At 36.7% G+C, this 23,895-nt stretch overlaps 1 protein-coding gene across 6 annotated transcripts in view; it reads right to left on the bottom strand.

The window, feature by feature from the left end:
* CNTNAP4 (contactin associated protein family member 4) overlaps positions 1–23,895 on the bottom strand; it is a 419,915-nt gene that overhangs the window by 164,580 nt on the left and 231,440 nt on the right. For all 6 annotated transcript variants that reach the window (XM_036741850.1, XM_036741849.1, XM_036741851.1 and 3 more), the window contains 2 exons: positions 17,480–17,586; positions 2,395–2,514 (listed from right to left, as the gene is read on the bottom strand). In XM_036741850.1, coding sequence (XP_036597745.1) covers positions 2,395–2,514; positions 17,480–17,586 — 227 coding nt within the window. The remainder of the gene's footprint in view (positions 1–2,394; positions 2,515–17,479; positions 17,587–23,895) is intronic.

The raw sequence follows: 23,895 nt of genomic DNA, 5'->3' as shown, positions 1-23,895 counted from the left end.
TTGCATTGTGCACTGCCTGAGTCTTCCATAGAACCTCTTCGAGTTGTTTTCTCTTTTTCTTTTCATGGCTGGGAAGAATCAGCGTGTGGCAGCAATTCTGGAATGTAAGCCAAATCACAGCCATGGATGAAAGAGGTGGGGAGATCTACAAGCAAATCTCGAAGCACAATCACACAAAGTAACTTGAGTTGACTGTAATTGGCTCACAGAGAGGACTTAGAAACTGAAAAATTGAATGAAGTCTGTAAGCAGCATAATTATTCAATACTATTTCTCCACATTTCTACTTTGGTTTTTTTTTTTTGTCTACTCATCTTGAAGATCCAGTATTTGGACCTGGAATGTCTGTGGGTTTTTTGAGATTTATGTTTGAGAGAAATAATTTGTAGGGAGTAACTATGTTACCATCTTGCAATGCACATGATTTAGGACATACCTATTTTATATATAGGCATATTTCAATTTCAAATATCGTTCATATAACTGAGACCAAGATAGGACATATTGCAGATTTTCATCAAATATATTCATGTCCACGTACTAGCCATTCTCAATGTCTGGAATTCACTCCCTACTTCTTCATGAAGTCTTTGGTAATCCTCTCAGATTACCTTGTATTTACATAATTTGTATGAATTCTTTAAAAAAAAGCATTTGTTCTCTGTATGCCTAGTATATACTTCTTTTTCTCCAGTTAAAATAAACTTGAGCATATGAATTGTTACATCTTTTGTATTTCTATCCTGAACATTTAGCATATGGCCTGGCACGTGATAGGTATTTACGCTGTTTGTTCATTGACTTATTTTTCTGCCAGGTATAAGTTTAATATTACCTTGCATACAGTGAGACAAATAAAGTATAATCCCATACGTCCTTTAGTAGCTCTGTGAATTGAGAACATCATTTCCCCTCTCAGGGCCTCAGTTCCATCATCTTTAAAGTAAGAGCATTGGAACTGTAAGTTTCCTTCCAGTTCTAATATTCTGAAAATACCAGGCTGAAGGCAAAAGTCCATTTTAAGTGTTTTATAAATTCAGAGAGGCATCTTGGTATAATGGATAAAGCACTATGGTTGGAACCAGGAGGATCTGAGTTCAAGTTTCAGCTTATATACCAACTGCCAACCAATTGCCACCACAGGGCAGATAAGCCAAACTTGCTACAGCAGCAAGGCACCCTGCAGAAGAGACAGGACTTATCTTTTGGCAGGCAAGTCAAAGCACCACCACCGTCTTGACCACCATTCCCACTCAGACCACAGTGGACACAGCTCAGGACCCTAAATCCAAGAACCTTGGGACTAGGAATGCTTGCAGCACAAAGCCCACAGCCATGATCCTGGGAAGCAGCTCCAATGAAGATACATCCTGGCAACTGTTCCTGTGGTACTAAAGTCACAGCTACTGAAGGCCCAGAAAAAGAAAGTTCTTGCCGCCAAAGTACTTTGCAGAGTGAAATGATTCAACATTAGAAACTGATGTGATTTTATCAGAAGAAATTACATTAAAGAAGAGACATTACAATCTGCTTTGCCAACATACTTGTTGTTGCTGTGTCTGTCCTTCGTTTTCGAAGAGGACCATGACGTCAGAGAAATGATGACATCACTTGCAGTTGACTCTGATTTGAGTGAGGGAGCGCTGTGCAAGGGCACCTGTCTCACTTTCTCCTCCAGAGCCATCTGGATCCAGTGACCAGATATTCACCAGGACGATGGGAGATGGCCCAGGATGCACTGGGAGACCATGGCCCTTTCAATCCAAGGTCTTTTCAGGCTCTCAGTTTGAGTAAGGTAAGGCCCATTTAGTGAATAGGTCTCAGGACTACAGAACTATACTATCTAAGTTGCAACTAAAACCCTGTATATGTATGGTCTCCCCCATTAGAATGTGAACTCTTTGAGAAAAGAAACTGTCCTACTTTTTTCAACTTGTATCCACAGCACTGAGAACAAATGCTTTGCACACGGTAAGCACTTAATGATTTTTTCATTTATTCATTAATTCATAGTTAGTCATGTGATTAAATCTTTCTCAGCACCTATTTTTATAAAACAGGGCTAACAATGCCCTTTACCTTAGAGAATTTCTATGAGGATCAAATGAGATTGTACATGTAAAGTGTTTGATAACTCTTAAAGTACTATAGAAATATTACTTTCGTTACTATTATGACATAGAAACAATAGGTAATGTCCTGATTTGAATTTTTATTCTAAGACCTCTGTTCACTTCTTGGTGCTACAATAACATTAAAGAATCTTTTTAATATCACCTAGCATATTAATCAAGCCTCAAACAGCATAAACATTGCACTTGATAAATTATGATTCAGGGTGTGATGAGCAGGCACACAAATAGAACAATGTTCAAAGGAAGCTTATTAACTCACCTGTCATATTGCAGTATACAAGGAAAGGTCCCAGGGGCCCACTTCCATCTGAATCGATATAGTAAAAACCAGAAGTGTTCCCTCTGTGCTTATAGGCTTCACAGGACTGCTCATAGATGGCTGTAAAGGAACAACATTCATTACAAAAGGAATAGAATCTTCACATTTTTAATTGCTGCAAAATAATATTCCAAATTTTGAACTACTGTGTGTATCATATATTACCAACTGAAAGGAAAAAGTAAATGTACATTGGAAAGTATAAACTTGATTTTTTTCTATTAATGTATAAAGGAATTATGTGTAATTGGAATGGAGAAAAATCATAGTAGGATTATATTTTCATGACATGTATTTTTGTCTATCTATCTATCTATCTATCTATCTATCTATCTATCTATCTATCCATCTAGCCACCAAAGGAGAATGGATACAAAAAGACAAAATGATGATGATTTGGAAGCATTTTGATATTATGAGAAAAGACAGTGTCAACGTATTTAAAGGATGACCCTGCCCCGAGAATACGGTGATAGACATTTCTATGTATTTACAAAGCCATGTTTTATTATATTAATTGCTCTTCTTCTTTAAAGATTAAGTGTGCTTCTGAAGAAAAGGAGACAACCTAATAAATAAGATGCTAAAAACCAGAGATCAAAATTCCACACAGAGTGAGATTCTGCTAAAACGCATGTTACTGGATTTCTAAATTAAATGTGATAATTAAGCAACAAATATATTCTCTATTATAGTTATGCAATATTAAACTGTACATCTAAATTGCATTAGTTTAATGCTTGAATCAAAAGCTTTCTATTATACAATAACCACACCGTAGTTAGAAAATTAAAAAGTAATTATACTTTGAACTTATTTAATACAATTTAAAGATGAAAAATATTTTAAATTAAAAAGGAACATACTTAAAATGGCAATTTTTATCATTAAAACTTTTCAAAAAGGTTAAAAATACTCACTTAAGTGTTCTGCAAATGAGACTGCAAGATAATTTGAATTCAGAACACCAGTAGAGATGTTTATATGAACTGTGTCCTTAAATGATATGCTAGTTTATTATTGAATATTTTGCATTACAAAAGTTGTGTGATTAATAAAGAAGAACAACATATTTTATTAAGCTTCACCACTAACTTAAATGGAAGAGAAGCCGGGTAATGTCCTTTTCACTCTGAATATCTTTTGTACTATCCCTTTCAAGCATAAACATTTTGGTTGCTAAAAGAAGCATACAAAGAATATTTATGTAATGAACACTGATAAAATCAACTTCATGAGAAAGCAAGTCTTTCAGATAAAATGCTGAGGAGGGATACAGAGTGTTCTGAGGACAAGAGAAAGATCTACCAGATAGTGAACAAAATACTGATAGGATCTGTTTGAAGGTAGCAATGACTATGGTATAAATGGAAGCAGGGCATTACAGTCTATCATCTTGACTGAATGTGACTTTTCATCATTCAAAGGTTGCAATTAATAAAGAGTAATAAATCATGTAATTGTTCAAGTTCAATGGGAAGATTATATAAGGATTATTGGGTCATAGCTGGCAGAAAGATGGAATTGCTGAGCTTCATATCAAACATTACAGATGCCACTGCTTATGAGGAAATATGTTGGAGGCTAAATTAAAAGCTATGGTAAATGGAAGGCAGTAGAAGTAGAATGGAATGTAAGATGAGAGAGGCAGGACACTACCAAGTTACAATGGTAATTTAAAATTGAAGCTTTTTCCACCCATTAATAGGCCCATGTGACCTGCTGTCACAGGAAGCCTAAGTCACATGTGGAGCTTGCTGAACAAGAGGAACTGGAAGGGGGGAGCAGGAAATGCTCAGAACAGTTAGAGCTGAGGGAGAGAACAGACATGTGCTAGCTGTGCTGTGAGTGATTGTTGGTGGCAATGCCCTAGCAGGGTGCGGGAAGGTTATGGATGGCTTGGCTCCCTGCTGTGATGTTGTGTTTTAGGTTCTTTGCTGTTACTATAAAATGGACCTGCTGGTTCTTTAATTTGTTTGCGGTTTGGATGGATCAGACTTATTGGTTTGGGGATCTGGTTCTCTGATGTCTGAATAGATGGTTTACTTCTTCTATCTCCTATTATGAGAGTCTCTTATATTTTACAATACAGAGCTACATAAGTATATTTATAATTATCATCTGTATTGTGATTATTGCCTTGCTAATACACAGGCGAAGAAAGAAAAAGGAGAGTCAGCTATTTGGACTTATTGCTCACTAGCACAATCTATTGTAGACTGAGAGGGGGAAAACCTTTTGGAGCTACCTGTGTTGCCTTCTACTGCCCTTTCTAGTTTGAAGACAATCAGAGGCAAAAAGATAGGTTTTGTATCTGTTTTCCTGAAGAGCTAACTGGACAAAGCAGAATACCTTGCTATTTGAGGAACTGGATGTTGAAAGGCTACATGGTCTTATCATTAGCTATAATTTAATAGTGAAAAGCACCTCAGAGCTCCAGAGCAGATCTGAGGACCTTGGAAGTTCTCTGCCTTAAGGGAAATACTTGCAACTCAAAGAGAATAATGCTTTCTTAGCACCCCAAGAAGAGTGTCTATGTGCTAAAAGCATGTGTAGCAGAAGCAGCAGAGAAACAGCTTTGCCCATCAGTAGAACTCTGAGAACCAGAAAGGGAGCAAATAGTAGAGAAGTAATTTTGTCCAAAAGGTCACACATGTGGCAAACAGTTATGTAAAGAAACCCAGGATATCAAGGATGTTATCCAGATTCATGAGGTACCCTGGGCATGTGGGTTTCCCTACTCATGCATCCCCCTGCTAGGTTTCTGAAGGTGCATATTTATTCTCTTCCAAGGATACTATATGAATTACTGGGAGAGAGTGTGAGTCAGGTTTATGGGCTTTCTAATGAGTAAATGATATAATCATTCCTGTCTTTGCCTTTTATTTTAAAATATTATATTTTTTCCTTGTTTTGCATTATTAAGTAAAAGCTTGATAATTAAAAGTCAATACTGATTTTGTGAAAATGGGAACCATGTTGGTGGAGAATAAGTAATTACAGTGGTGGAGTATGAGTGTACCTCTTCATCTCCCCACACACACTAAAGTCATCCCTAAGATTCTGAGAAAGTGGTTAAGTTGTAGCCACATGATCATAGTAATAGCTAGCTCCATTCTGAGGGAGAAAAAAAAAAACTGCTGATGTGAAGACAGATAAAGGTGAATGAGACATCTAGAGAGAGATAAAAGTAACAAAGGTTCCAGCATTGGATGCTATGTCTATAGTCTACAATTAAACTTCTTTCCCAAGGTATAAGGTATAACATTGGGAGTGAAGGCATTCCTGCTATTCACCACACTCAGCACTGTAGCTCTCAGTCCCCACCAAAGTACTTCCCACTTATTTAGACAGTGAGCATGACACCACTCATGCTTAAACATAAAACATTTTCTTAATGACACATTAAAAGTAGGAATAATCGTGACATTCACCATCCATCTTGTGTATGAAATTATGCAAACCCAAAGGCAAACAGTTCCATAGAAAAAGAATGTTGATTTCTGTGAAGAGACCAATATTGACCCCACAGGAAACTCACTAATCAACGTAGATTCAAAATGAGATGTTCAGAATATAGAAGAAAAGTTAGCATGAAGAAGAAGAAAATAAGAGTGTGCTATATAGTCCTACGAAAATAGTGTTAGGCATGCTAAAGTTCAGGATGAACTGAAATGAGAGGAAAACTAAAGTCAAGGGAAAATGTTTGTTTGTTTTAACTATATGAGGAGAAAAGGCAGAATTAAAGAAGGGATAGCATTTTTGCTTAGGATATCTTAGCTAATGATCACTGAAAAGAAAAAGAAGATAGGGCTGCCTAATTCTCATTTTATTTCTATTTACTCCGAAAAAAAGAGAATGACCTTTATTCTGGGAAACGACAGAATAAAAATAAATAAAAGGAACTTGATACTTAAGTAAGGTAATAGTAACACCCTTTGGCAGTTTCATGGCCTTTGATGAAATCAAGTCATCTGACCTACTTTCTTGAGTCCTGAAACCTGAAATAACTTGTAATTCCCATTGATAAGCCACTGTAAGTGACATCCGAAAGATCACAGAAAATAGGAGGACTACTACAAGTTTGAAAAAGGGTAAATGTCTCAATTTTCAAAAAAGATTGAAGAGAACAAATCCTGAAAACCATATACCAGTGAATATAATTTTGATTCACAGGAAAATAATGAAAAAATAATTTTAAAAATTGTTGTTGAACAGTTAGAAAAGAAAGTGATAAGTACAAAGAGTCAGCAATTTATGAGAGGTCATGTCAGACCTATTTCATTTCCATTTTTTATATGATTGGGAAACTAGAAGGCGAGGAGAATGTTGCAGATATAGTATCCCTAGTTTTTAGAAAAGATATAGTTAAAGCATACACACACACACACACACACACACACACACAATTTTCTAGAATTTGAAGAAGTATTGATTAGGCAATAGTACAACCAGATGGGTTCAGAATGATTTGATGGTCAAACTCAGAGTAGTCGTTTAGTACCCATTTTCCTGCACTCACTTAGAAGATGTTCTGACTTTTGTTCACTTTCTTGTGCTGTTCTGGACTAGATGAAGTGGCTTATATTACTTCCCATTGGTTTTATTTATGATTGCTTTATCAGGTGTCCTATTACATCTTTTCTGGGGAATTTCTTCGGGGAGCTATAACCTTTCAGACGGCCGTCCTAACCAATCCCTCATGTCCTCCTCTCCCTAACTTTGCCCAAACCTATTTTTCCTGTCATTATAAATTCCAACCCCTCTATCCATACCTTTTCTCTCAGGAAAAGACTCTTGTTTTGTCCTCATTTTTCCCTTCACCATCTTGATCCTACATTTGACCAATTCAACTGTATCCTTGAGTCTCTTTCCCCTTCTTCCTATTATTCGCACCTTCCCAAATGTTAACTCTGTGTTAATATACTTATTTGCCTTTTCCACTCTGATGAATATCCTAATGGACCTGGCTAGAGGAAGCCATACAGCATATCAACTGAGTCCACCCCACGTTTTTATTATCTATATTAATTCCACCCTCATCTCTTCATGGCAATCTTTTTTATTCTTCCCTGATTGACTTTTAGTTCCCACAGTAACTTCCAAAATATTCCAACTCTCTTTAAACCCCTAACATTGATCCTTCCCTAAACATCTCCCTAGAGTACCTCACTTCCTACTCTGTAATGAAACTAGAGACTGTGCACCATGAGAATGCTCTTCTACCCTAGTTATACCTTCCCCCTCCATTAATAGGCCTATGTGACCACATGTGTTCAATCACAGCTGTGACACATCCTGAGTCACTCAGAGCCCATCAGGCGAAGAACTTGCCTGAAGAGAGGCATTCTGGGGCAAAGCTTGCTTGCAGGAAGGCTTCCACACCTTACACACTGAGGTTGGTATAGGACCTTTTGATTCCCTGGACAGGACTCCAAGTAGCCATTTGTTAAGATGACCACCGCCCCACCCCCACCCCGACTACTCAGATGTAAATGCTCCCCCATGTGGTGGTTTATGTAGGTGGTTGTATTACTTTGTTCAGACAGTTGGAGCCGTATCTGTTGATCTTTGTGCTAATTTCTCTGCTTGTATTTTCTCTGCCTATATTTTCTCCACATTCAGAGTGCTGACCTTTCCTCTGAACTAGTGAATGTAATTAAAGGAAGATTGTTGACCCCTTAAAAGTTGCTTCCCTTTAAGAAAAGCAGATCAAATATCCTGCACTAGCAAGCCATCCTGGGTGTACCATAGTGCTTGCTGTTACATACCTCAAAACCCTTTTCGAGAATAACCCACTTCCTTCTTTGTTCGAGTCTCTGAAGAAAAGTCAACATTTCTACTTGGAGAGCTTTCCTTTACAATCCTTGAGCTTTTATTATGTCTTATAAATGCCATTTTTCTAGTCACCCAGCTGTATAACCTCAAAGTCATCTTATTCGTTACCCTCTCCTACATTCCTCATAAATAATCTGTTTCCAAGTCTTATTTATTCTACTTCCGCAACATATCTCTTTCTTCTGCTCTTCTTCATTCCTGTGGTCACTGTCTTAGTTTAGGCTTTCATCATTCCTTACCTGGATGACTGCAATAGATGTTTAATTGGTTTCTCATCTCCAGTCATCCACTTCATTAATTTATATTTTTTTCAGTTACCAAATTAATATTCCCTAGGTCCTTAAACATGTGTCTGACCAAGCCACTTACTGCACTAGAATCTTTATTGTGTCATGATATTTGGGGTACTTTTGCTCATTTTCCCCTCTTAAAAGTTTAGCTTTGTTAAAAGAGAGGACTCCCTAGATGGGGAAAAGGAATGGTGACACATATATAAAATTAATGTGATATTTTTTAAAAAGGCAATGTAAAACTTAAAAATAAAATGTTTAGCAGAACAAAAAATAACAGTATCTTCCTGTTGACTTTAAAAGAAAATACAGATTATTCAGCCAGTCACTTAAAAGCACTCTATGATTCAGCTCCTTGAACCTTTCAATTCTTATTACCAAGGTGCACTATATATTCCAGGTGCAAACTGTCCTTCCCAGTCATTCCGTTGTCTGTCTCCAAGCCAGGCTGTTTCCTCTTCCTAGAAAGCACTCTGCCCTTACCTCTGCCTTTTCAAATCCTTAGCTTTCTTCAAGGCTCAGGTCAGAGCCACTTTTTACACAAAATCTTTCCAGCTTCCCCTAGTTGTAAGTGCTCTCTACCTCCTGAAGTTGCCTTGTTTTCATTTACCTCTAGATAGAATCTTTATTTATTTCTATGTATCCTCTATATTGGAATTTAAGTTTCTTAAGGGTAGAGTTATTCTTTTTTACCTGTTTATTTGTTTTTATATCCCCAGTGCCAGGTAGATTGTTTGACGTTTAATAAGTACTTACATATTTGCTGAATTCAACTGAATGCAGACAAATTCAAAACAAAATAAAATTTTCTATTAAAAGAAAAGATTATTTGGTTGCTATTTAAAGACATACTCTCTACTTTTAGTGAATGATCTCTTATTCAACATTTTCTTTCTGCCTAAATAAAAAAGGTTTCATAATATATAAGGACTTATTTGAGTGGCTTGCTTTTCTTTATTTTCATTGGCTATGAAGTTTAAAAAAAATCCTTTAACAAAAGAATCATAAAAATAAACAACCTTATTTATATATAACCAACTATTAAATACGAATGGTTTGTAATAAATTGCATAAAATCAATGTTGTTCTTATTAAAATCTACTTGAATGGAAATAGGAACTGTATGGATTGGCTTTCCATTTGTTCTCTAATTTGGTACGAGTGGAAGCAGCCTTTAGATTTCTGATCCTAGTATAACCAAGTCTGCCATTCTAGCCCTCTGCCTCAGACTATTGTCACTAATCAATCACCCTGTGTTGGGAAAACAGCTCTCTTTGGCACATCTTTCCAATAATAACAATATAGTCAATTCAATTATAGGATCAAATCTGGGTCACTAAATATGATCTATGTTTATGTGCTCACATTTTTTTCATAGGATCACAGAATTTAATAACAGGAAGAGACCTTGGAGTTTATGTCACACAAACCCTTCATTTTACAGACTAGGAATTAAAACTTAGTGGTTAAGTGTAATATGCTGAGGAAATGGGATTCATTCACAATTATGTTTAGATTATAGTTACAATGATGTGTTGGTAACCAAAAATGGGCTCCTTAGCACTTAGTTCAACAAGTGCCCTTGAATAGTTTGGCTTTTGTTCCCTTTGAGTAATTCATTGAGCCTTAATAGGTGCTAAGCCTCAGTCCCAAACCCTATTAGGTGTAAAACCTTAGTGGGTGTGGATTGGCAACTAAGGTGGGGCCCAAGGTGGGGCTAACTCCAGGGAGGGCCTAGTTTATATGTCTGGGAGAGCAGAGGCTTTCAGACCACCTGGGTTTAAGTCCACCTCTTTGTGAGATTCTAGGTCACGTGGGTGAATCACATGCGTGGCTTACCCCTGACGCTGAAAAAGATATAATAACCAGGGGTTGGCTGTCTGTTCTTTGGAGCTCCTCCCTACAGCAGTGGTGGCATGTGACTCTGGGCTAGCCCTTGTTCTGAGCTCCCGGGCTGAACCTAGATGTTGGTAAATATGAATTGTATTGGGTCTGTCTGTTGATGTTTGTAATTTGTTTGTATTTTGCTCTGAAATTCAGTGTGTTGGCTTTTTCCCCTGAACTAAGTGAATGCTGTCTGTATGCTGGATTAAAGTAAACTTGTCAACCCCTTTAACCCTGTTTTCCTTATTAAAGCAGATCAAAAGAACCTGTGCTTTCCCAGCATGCTGGCTTTCTGGGTGTTGGCTGTGGGTGAATCTTACACCCCCACAAAAGTTGCTAGCTGGATTGTGGAAACAAATGATCAATATTTATTGAGGACCTTATAAACAAAATAATGCACTAGACAATGTAGCAGATTCAAAGATTTTCAAGAGAAATACATGCTTAAAATGAAACTCACAGACAATAAGCCCTATAAGTATTCAGTAAAAAGAAAGATAACTTGAAATACTGAGGGTCAAAGTATGCTTAACAAAAGAGATAGTACTTAAATTCTTTCTTGAAAGATTGGGGCAGGAAAGGCAAAGGAGAAAAAGAAAGCTTGTCCATTGAAAAAAATAAAGTTCAACTTATAAAAAGGAATGATGACAAGGAACTAAATCATTGGGCAGGAGGGGAAGATATTTAAGGCAAGAGGAAGAATATTGAATATGGCATGAAAATAGGTGTATGGGAGGAGACAAGATGGCAGCTGGAAAGCAGGGACCTGCTTAAGCTTTGTCCCATATCCCTCCAAACACTGGTAAAAATGGCTCTGAACAAATTCTACAGCTGCATAACCCACAAAATAGCAGAGGGAAGGAGGACTTCAGCCCAGGATGGCCTGGATGGTCACTGGGAAGGGTCTATCTCATGGTGCTGGTAGTGGAGTGCAGCCCAGCATGGGCCATGCTGGGACAGACCAGACCAGGAGTTGACTGGAGCAGGCCTTAGGGCCATGAATCATTGAGCTGTGGCAGTTACCAGATTTCTCAACCCACAAATGCCAAAGACCATGGAGCACGTTAGTGGGAACACAGCTAGATAGGGTTAGAAAAAGGTCTGGCCCCAGCCCTGGGGTTGTCGGAGATGGTGTACGGTGGTGACAGCGGCAGGAAACTCCTGCAGCTGCTTCCAGAACTCCAGCCTCAGCTGCTTCCAGAGTCCTCGGCTCACACAGTGGGAAGAATCAAGTGGCAAACCAGAGAGGGAGTGCAGGGCTTGCTTTCCCCTGCTTGGATCTGGGTCACAATCCTGTTTGGTGGATCTTGGGGGAGGAGGAGCACTGCTGTCACGGAGCTTGCAGTGATAGTGGAGTAGAAGCAGCTCTGAAAAAGGCAATGTAGCCCCTAAAGGTAGGGACAAAGTACTCTCTACTCTACAAGCAGTCATACCCTGAAAAATAGCTCAAAGGTCAAGTAGTTGGCTGGAAACATGGCCAGGCAGCAAAAAAGGATGCAGACTCATACTCAGACTCCAGAATGTTTTTTGGTGACAAAGAAGATCAAAACATACAGCCAGAAGAAGTCAACAAAGTCAAAGAGCCTACATCAAAAGCCTCCAAGAAAAATATGAATTGGTCTCAGGCCGTGGAAGAGCTCAAAAAGGATTTGGAAAAGAAAGTAAGAGAAGTAGAGGAAAAATTGGGAAGAGAAATGAGAGAGATGCAAGAAAACCATGAAAAATAAGCCAGCAACTTGCTAAAGGAGACCCAAAAAATACTGAAGAAAATAACACCTTAAAAATAGACTAACCCAAATGGAAAAGGAGATCCAAAACACCACTGAAGAAAATACCGCCTTAAAAATTAGATTGGAGCAAGTGGAAGCTAGTGACTTTATGAGAAATCAAGATATTATAAAACAGAAACAAAGGAATGAAAAAATGGAAGACAATGTGAAATATCTCATTGGAAAAACCACTGACCTGGAAAACAGATCCAGGAGAGATAATTTAAAAATTATTGTACTACCTGAAAAGCATTATCAAAACAAGAGCCTACACATCATCTTTCAAAAAATTATTAAGGAAAACTGCCCTGATATTCTAGAGCCAGAGGGTAAAATAGAAATTGAAAGAATCAACCAATTGCCTCTTGAAAAGATCGCCAAAAGAAAACTCCTAGAAATATTGTGGCCAAATTCCAGAGTTCCCAGGTCAAGGAGAAAATACTGCAAGTAGCCAGAAAAAAACAATTTGAGTATTGTGGAAACACAATCAGGATAATACAAGATCTAGCAGCTTCTACATTAAAGGATTGAAGGGCTTGGAATATGATATTCCAGAGATCAAAGGAGCTAGGATTAAAACCAAGAATCACCTACTCAGCAAAACTGAGTATCATGCTCCAAGGCAAAATATGGATTTTCAATAAAATAGAGGACTTTTAATCTTTCTCAGTGAAAAGACCAGAGCTGAATAGAAAAATTGACTTTCAAACACAAGAATCAAGAGAAGCATGAAAAGGTAAACAAGAAAGAGAAATCATAAGGGTCTTAGTAAAGTTGAAATGTTTTGCTTACATTCCTACATGGAAAGACGATGTGTAATTCATGAGACCTTTCTCAATATTAGGATAGTTGAAGGGAATATATATACATATATATATGTGTGTGTGTGTATATATATATATATATATGTATATATATATATATATATATATATATAGAGAGAGAGAGAGAGAGAGAGACAGCAGAGAGACAGAGAGAGAGAGACAGAGAGACAGAGAGAGAGAGACAGAGAGACAGAGAGAGAAAGAGAGAGAGAGAGAGAGAGAGAGAGAGAGAGAGAGAGAGAGAGAGAGAGAAAAGGCATAGGGTGAGTTGAATGTGAAGGGATGGTATCTAAAAAATAAAATCAAATTAAGGGATGAGAGAAGAATATATTGAGAGAGGGAGAAAGGGAGAGATAGAATGTGGTAAATTATTTCACATAAAAGTCGCAAGAAAAAGCAGTTCTGTTGGAAGGGAAGAGTGAGCAGGTGAGGGGGAATGAATGAATCTTGCTCTCATGGGATATGACTTGAGGAGGGAATAACATACACACTCAATTGCATATCTTATCCCACAAGAAAGTATAGGGAAGGGGATGAAAAGGAGGGATGATAGAAGGGAGGGCAGATAGGGGGATAAGGTAATCAAAAGCAAACAGTTTCGAAAAGGGACAGGGTCAAGGGAGAAAACTGAATAAAGGGGGACAGGATAGGATGGAGGGAAATATAGTTAGTCCTTCATACCATGAGTACTGTGGAAGCATTTTACATAATAATACATGTGTGGCCTATGTTGAATTGCTTGACTTCTTAGGGAGGGTGGGTGGGAAGGGAAGAGGGGAGAGAATTTGGAACTCAAAGTTTCAAAAACAGATGCTCAAAAGAAAAAGTTGTTTTTTGCATGCAACTGAGAAATGAGATATATAGGGAATGGGCCATAGAAATCTATCCTGCCGTATGAGAAATTAAGGGGAAAGGGGATGGTGGGGGAGTGGGGTGACAGAAGGGAGGGCTGACTGGGTAACAGGGCAACCATAATATATGCCATCTTGGAGTGGGGGGAGGGTAGAAATGGGGAGAAAATTTGTTACTCAAAATCTTGTGGAAATCAATGTTGAAAACAAAAATATTAAATAAATAATAAAAGAAAAGAAAAAAAAACAGAAAATGGATGTATGGTTTAGGGGACATTATATCAAGAGGGTTGAGTAAGTGACCATGTCCAAACCCAGATATTTCATCACTTCAAGACAACAATTAATACAATAAATGAAATAAATGAAAATACAGAGGGAAAAGGAAAGAAATCCTCAAAGGGACTGCAAAGAAACCAATAGAGAGAGGATGGGACAAAAGGATGGGAAAAACTCCAATGTCAAACACATGAGATAAAAGAATATGAGAAGAAATCTCCAAAAGAAAAAAGGAGAGTAACAACTATATTCCCCAAAGAGTAGCTGAAGCAACTGTAAGAAACTCCAGAGTGGTTAAGAAGCTCAATAAAAATGATTTATTGAAAATGTAATTATGTAAATTAGAGATCTTAAAGAATACAAAAGGAAAAATAAGTGAATTGACTCTTTAGAAAATACAGTAGAAATCAAAATAAAACACTGTATTATATGCAAAAGAAAAGGGAAGATAAAAAAGTGAAAGCACATAAAGAGCAAAATCAAAAGATAAGAAAATTGGAAGAACAGACTGTTGACCTTGAACACAGAACATGGGATGACTGTCTTAACAATTGTTATCCTCCCAGAAAATGTAATGAAACATGTCAGAATGCTATTTGCCAGGAAATCAAAAGAAAATGACAAGTACTACTAGAAACAAAGAACAAGATGTAAATCAGTAGAATTCACTGGATGGCAACAGACAGACTGAGTTTTACTCTATAATTGAGAAAAAAAATCTAGCAAGCTGTCAGGAATAAGTAAACATTTTTTAAAAGCACCAATCTGAAGGCACCTAGCTGGCACAGTGGATACAGCACCAGCCCTGGAGTCAAGAAGACCTGAGTTCAAATCCAGCCTCAGACACTTATTAGTTGTGTGACTCTGGGTAAGTCAGTTAACCCCAATTGCCTCAAAAAAATAAAAAGACACCAATTTATATCAACCAGGATTTTTCAGCAATAACTATAAAGGAAAGGAAAACATGGGCCAAAAAAGGGAAAAAAAAAAGATGTAAACTACCTCCAAATGCTCTACAGATGTATTGCTATATTGAATTACCAAGGAAATATTTTGTAGAATCAGACAAAATGTTAACAAAATTCATATTAAGGAGCAGAAGAATAACAGACAGATCATAGGGGAAATAACTTTTTAAAGATAAAGAACAGGGCTTCATATCATCAAATCAAACTAAATTACAAAGTAGTAATTATCAGGTCTATCTGACAGAGGGGAAAAAATTGTAAGGATGATCAGTCAAATAGACTAGATAAATAAGCCTTAGCAATTAAGGCAGATAGCAATATAGAATTTGATAAACTTAAGAACACAAACTCCCGGGACAGGACTCCGTTCAAATAGCACTACTGGAAAAACTTCAAAGTCGTTTGGCAGAAAATACATTTTCCATAAAGTCTTTATAAAATTTTCATAAAAGCCAAAATACACACAATGAGAGGGTTTAAGGATAATTGGACTAGTGTCTAAACTGTGCACTCCTCCCTTAAAGGTGCTAAGGTAAGATTTACTGTTATGGGAGAAAGGGAAAAGTGGCCCCAAACATTCTCCATGTGGTTTTCCTTGATTACTTTTATTAGGAATGACCTCTTCCTCATTGTATCTTATAGCAGAACTGTGCATTCCTTTGGTACTTACTATACGTAGGCTGTGTGGTTTGGTGGAATGAGCACAAGTTACTGTCAGAAAAACTGGGTCCAATCAAAACTCTGATACTTACTAGTAGCTGTGTGAAAGCTGGTAAGTCTCTTTATGTCTCTGAATTTCAGTATCCTCTATATATTCCCATTACTGATCTTGCCAGCTTTTTATGAGAAATGTGTTATTAACTGTGTGATCTCGAATGTGTCAACACCTCTCAGCTACTTTCTAGAGCTTGAGAGAATGCGAGCTAGAAAAGACCTTAGAGCTAATTTAGTCGAACCCCTTTGATTTACAGATGAGAGAACTGAGGTCCAGAGATTTTAAATAACTTCCCCATTATTACACAAGTGGTCAATAGTATTAGAACTAATATTCAAACCTAATAATAATCATATTTATAATAGTGCCTCACATTTATATATTCCTCTAATGTTTGCAAAGCACCTTATATATATTATCTCATTTGATCCTAATAACTTCCACGTGGTAAATGTTATTATTAGATATAAGGAAACTGAGGGTCAGGGATATTGACTTGCTCACAAGAAGTAGTTAGTTCTTCTGTTCTCCAAGTTCTCCAAATCTAGTGATTTTTCTAGAATATGAGGACCATTTTTTTTTGGTAAGAAAAACAGCTTCTTAGAATTAAAACACAATAAAATAGTTAAATGTATTAAACAGATAGACAGACAGACCTATAGATCTGAGGGGAAATTCAGACCAGTGAATTAATGATTACTACATGGAAGAATCCTGTTGTAAAAAAACCCTTCCACTAGCATAAGTTAGCAATTTAAAGGCTCAGATATTTCCTTGGGGGAATTGAGATGTTTAATGACTTGTTCATAGTCATAAAGCCAGCATCTGTCCAAATCAAGAAACGAACCCAAGTTTTCCTGACTCCAACACTGACCCCTATTTACTATGGCAAGGCAGTTAACTACATCAAACCAACCAACAAACAAAAAACATCAGTGGTTCTTAGCATTAACATTCAAATCCTATCTCACATACTCTCTATCCTTTGACAAATCACTTATTCTCTCCTTTGTCCTCAGTTTTCTTGTCTGTGAAATGAGTAGGCCTGGATTGGATGGACTCCGAGGTCTTTTCCAGATTTAGGTCTATCATACTAAGTAAAAGTTATTGACATGTTTTGAATTATATTTACATGCATATGTTATTTTCCCCTTTTAGGTTGTAAACTCCCTGAGTTCAGATCTTACATATTATTTATTGTTACTTTTTCAATGTGGCCACAGATCATAGATTCAAAACTGTAAGGGACCTAAAGTTTCATCTAGTCTAACCCTTTATTTTATAGACTGGGACCCAGAGAAGCTAAGTGACTTATTAAAAGATACAGAGGTAGTAAGTAAGTAGAAGAAATGTTTAATGAAACAAAGAAAGAAAGAATGAATGAATGAATGAATGAATGAATGAATGAAGATAAGAAACGACTGGCACATACTTTAGAGTCCAAACAGGAATACATGTGTATATATGTGCATATGCGCAAACATACTCTTAAAAACAGAAAAAAATAAATATCATGGGGTTAAATAGAAGGGAACAATATAGAAAGCTATAGTGATAACCATGGCAATTGGGACATCAACAGGCATAAGCAAATATATTTGACTTACAGGAATGACAAGTAGCTCCCATGTAACCAGTATTTGTACAGTTGCAATAGAAACTGTTCCATGATTGTGAGCATTCACCACCATGTTCACAATAGTTAGGTAAACACCTAAAAGGAGAAGCCAATACAATTACTATCTTCCCATATTCAGTAATCAAAATTAGACTGGCTTTATTGACTATGACTATTCTAACGCGAGTGTAAGGGCAACAGCAACGTCATAACCAGTGAAATTTAATGTGACTGATAATCCCTGGGCCTGTCACTAGGATTCCCTAGTCATACTACCACTCTACATATTAATAAAGTCATCAGAAACCTACTTATTATCACGTATTGGTGAGAGTTACACTTTCTCCTCTTGCTATCAGAGAATCCCTTCCATAAGTGGCACAAAATGAATTGGATATATGAGCAGGAATATCAATTGCTCAAAGAATAGAATACTGCTTTGTTATGCTAAAAGTGTATATAAATAGTGTTCTTTTGTCAATTACCGTGTGATTTGAAGAAAAGGAAAAAGAAAAAAAAAAGAAAAAGACTACCCGTATAATTCCTTATACTGGAGAAGGACTTTTGACGGCCAATTAATCCATAACCTCAGATAAATGACTAGGGTCACACTTGGACAAAATCAAACTGATAACATGTGCCAGAGAGGAATAGTGTCTTTGGAAACTGGAGAGATGAGTAACTGAGATTTCTGATAGTGCTCTTAACTCCCTAGCTTCCCCTCCCTGCTGTAATAAAAGCATTGAAAGTGCTGACTACAATTAAACCAGTTAAACTGGTGAGGTGAGACTCTATTATACTTTGAATGACCTCCAAAGAAGGAGATTCTTCTATTTCCTTTGATAAAACTAAAAGTTTAATTTAGGTCAGGATTCAAATTATTGTCACTTTTTTATATATATTTAATCAATGACAGGTCAACAAGAGGCGAGAGGCTAGGACAAATGAGCTTTTAAAAATGAGGACTCAATAAATAACCCACAAAAAGGACAGTTTTATCATTTTGCAGACCCTGAAAATGATTTAAGCAAATTGCCCTGGTGCAGCTGAGAATAGTTTAAAATTTTAATCTTTTATCTCTTGTTAGTAAATATGATCTTTCTTACTTTAAATTTTTCCAAAACTAGATTAGTTTTCATTTACCTCATTATTCAGTATGAATTTGAATTTTATAAATTAAAAGCAAAACCAGTAAATATATATGTATGTTTGTGCCACCTATATGTAGGTAATGAATACTATTGGCATACTAAATGTTAGATTTGATAATAGCTAATAATACTAGCTGGCATTTATATAGTTTTAAGGTTTGCAAAGTACTTTACAAATATTATCTCACTTTATTCTCACAAAACCCCTGATGGCAGGCATTCTGCTTAGCCCTATTTTACAGATGAGGAAACTGAGGAAAGCAAAGGTTAAATGACTTGCATAGCATCACCCAAATAGTGTCTGAGGGCAAATTTGAATTCAGGACTTCCTCAGACCACATGCACTACTTTATCAAGTACCAAGACCAAGACCAAGCTGAGCTACTTATTCATATAAGTCATTTCACAGAACATGACTAACTTGCTTTCTTTCCTGTCTTCCAAAGGCTTTTACATCCTGGTTTTCATTGATAACAGAGAAAGGGACTTTTTTCCACAAATCTTAAGTGAGTTACATTATCTTCATTTATATCGATTCCTTCTCCATTCCAATTCATCTTTCTAATGTTTTCCAAAAAATGGAAAGCTTAGATGAAATGAATGAAAATTTAACTACAGTAGCATCCTTCAAATCATCACATTAGGAGACAATTAAAAGTACAATTAAAATTAACAGAGCTTTAAAATCTTTCTTCTAAAACTAATGAACTGAAGGTTGGGGGTGGGGAGGAGGGGAATACATAGCCAATACATAAAGGAATGGTATGAATCTACATGAATAGTGTCAAGAAGACTAAATCCAGTAAGCTTGTTCAGTGCTCAAAGAAAAATGACTTCCTTAATGACATTTGAAACAAGATAGTAAAGAAGGGTATAGATAACAACGCAGTGGAAGAAGATGGAATGATAAGAACAATAGCTAGCACGTATTTAGTGTTTTAAGGTTTGCAAAGCACTTTATATACAGTAATGCTGATTCTCACAAGTTTTACAGTTATCCTTATTTTACAGATGAAGAAACTGAGACTCAGCAGTAATCTTCTGAGGATCGTCTAGCTCATAAGAGTCTAAGTCAGGATAGAAACTCAGTTCCTGACTCCAAATCCAGCACTCTATATACTACACCACCTAGGAGCCTTAAGATGAGACAGAGAAAATAACACTACTCAATTCCTATCTTGATTCTACCCTTTTTCTCAAACAAAATAACTCTCAAAAAAGAAAAGGTGTATCAAACATGGCTGTGAGAAATTTAAGCCCAGGATAGCAAATAATAGGAAAACACTTGGCTGTTTTGCTAATTTGAAATATATATGAAAAGGAAAATTGTTATGTAATAGGTGATGAAGGAATCTGAAGATATGACTGCTAACTCACTGCAAGCATTAAAAATAATATCAATAACAAATTATAAAGGATAGAAAAGAGTTACCAAATGATTACAGATGGACAAGTTTCATTCTGACTTTCAAAAAGTAATGAAGCTGGATTCAGAAATAGTAGAGTGGTAAGCTTAAGACAAAACTCTCCAAAAATTCTACAACAGATTAATAAATGAATAATTCATGACTACTAATAATGGGGAAAATGATGATCCTTAGGATCCAGAATGGGTTCACAGCACAATAGAATAAGAGAGTTCAGAAATCACCTAGTCTAACCCATGAATGAAGAGAAATTCAGAAAGACATTTAATTCAAGTGCTGTTCCTGTAAAAAATAGTTTAATCTCTTAGTGCCTCAGGTGACACCCCATGGCTCTCAAGTATTTGATAAGTTGGGCATTTGCATTACCTTGGCATAATAAAAATCACAGATCACATACCCCTCCTCTCCCAGACAAAAGTCGTGGAAGGCAACACCATTCACTTGCACAAAACAATATTTGATGACACACTGGAGCCAGTATATGTAATCACTAACATGATACACTGTTGTATATATGAATAATACTAGTTCTTATTTGTTAGGCTGATTTTTACAAAATGCTTTCTATAAAACCAGTAAAATAGTTATTACAAATATTGTTATCTACCTTTTATGGAGAGAAAAACTGAGACTACTGTTAAGTGACTTGTCAGTGGCTACACTATTTTTGCCAGATCTGTGACTCAAACCCAGGTCCTCTTACTTATAAGACAATCTATCAATCTTCCTCCTCCTAAATTCTAGGGCATTGATGTTATATTCTACAAGCAGCTAGGTACATCTAGTACCTCTTTTCTGAGATCCAAATCCACTTCTTAAATTGTCGCTGGGGTGGAATGAATCATAATAATTGATAAAGAGAAGGTAGAATTCTGCCAAGGTGAATGAAGTTTAAAAGGAGGACTAGAACACAATTGTTAACAGAGTTCATATCAAAGATAAGTGAGGGAATAGTAAGAAAGTACCTAAGAGGATCTCATTAAAGAAGTCCTATACTATTCCAAGGTTCAATGGAACCACCATAATATCATCGCCAAACATCAGCGTCTAGAAAAGAAGGGACTCCAGCTTCCACATGACCTTTGCAAAGGATGTGCTCCAAAAGATGCTTGTGGACATATCTGACAAACAGATGTCTGCTTACTTTATTCCTTATTTGTTATTGATAAGAGGATTACTGAATAAAATCCCCTCCGTTGCTGTCTCATCTTTCAATGTATTTTGCAAAGGAGATGGTTTGTTGGAGAAGAGATTTTAATTATAATCTTTTTCCCCCCGACAAGGGCAAATATTATTTTTAAAGTGTATGTGCTCCTTTGTTACATCAATAGATGTAGAAAAATCATTGATGAAAGTTCGTTTCTCATGTTTTTATTAATGATACACTGGAGCATGACTTAAGAATCCTACTTACACTATTCACTAGCTAAGTAATGTTAATTTCTGCATTTTACCTCATAAAATCTCAGTTTTCTCATCTGTGAAATGAGAGATTGGACTAACTGATCTCAGTGTCTAGCTGGATTCAGAATTACCATGAAAACAACCCATTCTCTTTTAAGTGTTGTTGGCTCCTCTTTATCTTCTGGGTATGTTTGGCTAGGTCTAATTGTTATCCCCAACTTATCTCCTTAAAGTTTCCTTTTAAATTTCCTTTATAATATATTTGGCACAGAGTAGGTGGAGAACAACTGTGATGATTCCATTATCAAAATAATGAGTCAGTAACTATAGAAAAACCAGTTCCATTTCAGTTCTATTTGTTCTCATTCCACCAAGCCTCTTGCACTATTCTGTTTCAGTTCTGCTTCATGCCAAGCTTTCTGGAAGCGTGTTTTCTCTTCCATCCCTTTTAGAGTGTGTGTGTGTGTGTGTGTGTGTGTGTGTGTGTGTGTGTGTGTGTGTTTAAGGTGCTAATGTTTATAATCTCCTCTTGTTTTCCTTTGTAATGGTTCACAAATAAGTTTGTTTTCTAAACTGTTGCAGCCCCTAGCTGTCATTTTTCTTGACTTGGAACTGAGATCGTATTTACTGGCTGAGGAAGTTTCTTGGCTCTTTTGGTTAGCCTTGTCTTCTAATTGTTCAAAATGGGTAATCTTCCCTATAAAATGGTGACCAACATTTACATAGCACTTACTATATGCCAGACTACATGCTCTACAAATATTATCACATTTGTTCTCCACAACAACCCTGGGAGATAGCTGCTATTATTATTCCCACTTCACCAATAAGGAAACTGAGGCAAACACAGGTTAATGACTTGCCCAGGGTCGCACTGGTAGGACCTGAGGTTGCATTTGCATTTAGGTCTTCCTAACTCCAGGTCTACCATTCTATCCACTGTACCACCTGATAGTTATCGGTAATAACTACTAATAATTATCTATTTTCCAATTCTAAGAGTCAGCTGGTTGTTTTAACCAGCTTTAATTCTTGGGGTTCCCTGGGTAACCACAGCATGATTCCATGGGGTCCATGATCTTATCCTGAGAATGTGTTATTAACCTATTGGAAGGTGAAAAGATAGATACTTCACCTCCCTGTGGTTGCTAGTCATGGCCCTTGTCTCTAAAACCAAACCCACCCAATCTCTCTTCTTTCTTGTTGGGCTTTCTCTCCTCAGAGTACATATACTGTAGCTGCTCACCCACCTCACAGCAATAGTTGTTAACAATGAGGTCAATATGGAAATAGTTTACTTTATCTAGTAGTCTTTCTGTATACATTATTGGATAAATATCTCAAAAATTCATATTTGTAGATGGGTCAAAAACCGTCATTAAAAATACCCATTGCCCCTTTTTCATCACTCTTCCACCATCACTGCAGAAACAGAAGATGACTACAAAGGATTAAAGTACTTTCTGTATTTTTATCTGGTTTGTGAGTGTCTGAGGCCAAATAATTTATTATATATAACCCTTTGCAGAGCTAGGTTGGTTTTCCTACAGTAGACAGTCTGTAGTGAAGATCATATTTGAAACTCTTTGTCTTGTTAGAGGGGCAGCTAAATGGTGCAATGCATGGAGAACCTGGGCATGGAATTACAAAGACCCAAGTTAAAATCTAACCTCAGACATTTACAAGCTATGTGACCCTGGGCAAGTCACTTAACCCTGTTTGCTTCAAGTAAAATAAGGTTTCCTCATCTGTAAAACGACCTAGAGAAGAGAATGGCAAACTACTTTAATATCTCTGCCAAGAAACCCCCCCAAAGGGGTCATGAGGAGTTGGACACAACTGAAACAACTAAATAACATGAGTTTATTAGAACCTTTAAGAATTTGCGTTCTACCTATACTGACTTCAAGAATCCAGAACTACTTTACTTCTAAATCTTGATGAGACATGGAGATTGGACATTTTTTTTTAAATAGTAATGAATTCTACATTTACTTGTGGGCTAGTCATGATGAAAAGTGGGTACCAGGACTATGTTAGAAACTATGTAAGGGTGAATTAAGCATAAATCCTGCTAAGGCAGAAGGTATTCAGCATTAACTGAATACCAATGCGTGCGCACACACACACACACACACACACACACACACACATTCACTACAGATCCCAATGCAATGATTCCTCATTTCACTTCTCTTCTTAAACTACCTCACCCCACTCTTTCGGGACGTTGGGGATAGATCTGGAACTGAAGTCTTTTCAGTTGGGTAAAGGAAAAGATTTTTTTTTTAATGTGTTAGTCTTTCATTGTTTATATACTTATTTTGTCCCTTAAGCCAGAAATTATCATAGATTTTAACCACAGGAATTGCTAAGAATATGTATTGAGAATGCAGCTGGAAAGAGGAAATTATGAGTTGTGT

This window comes from Trichosurus vulpecula, chromosome 1, assembly GCF_011100635.1.
Source record: "Trichosurus vulpecula isolate mTriVul1 chromosome 1, mTriVul1.pri, whole genome shotgun sequence".
Lineage (NCBI taxonomy): Eukaryota > Metazoa > Chordata > Mammalia > Diprotodontia > Phalangeridae > Trichosurus > Trichosurus vulpecula.
This window is presented reverse-complemented; position numbering and strand designations above follow the sequence as displayed.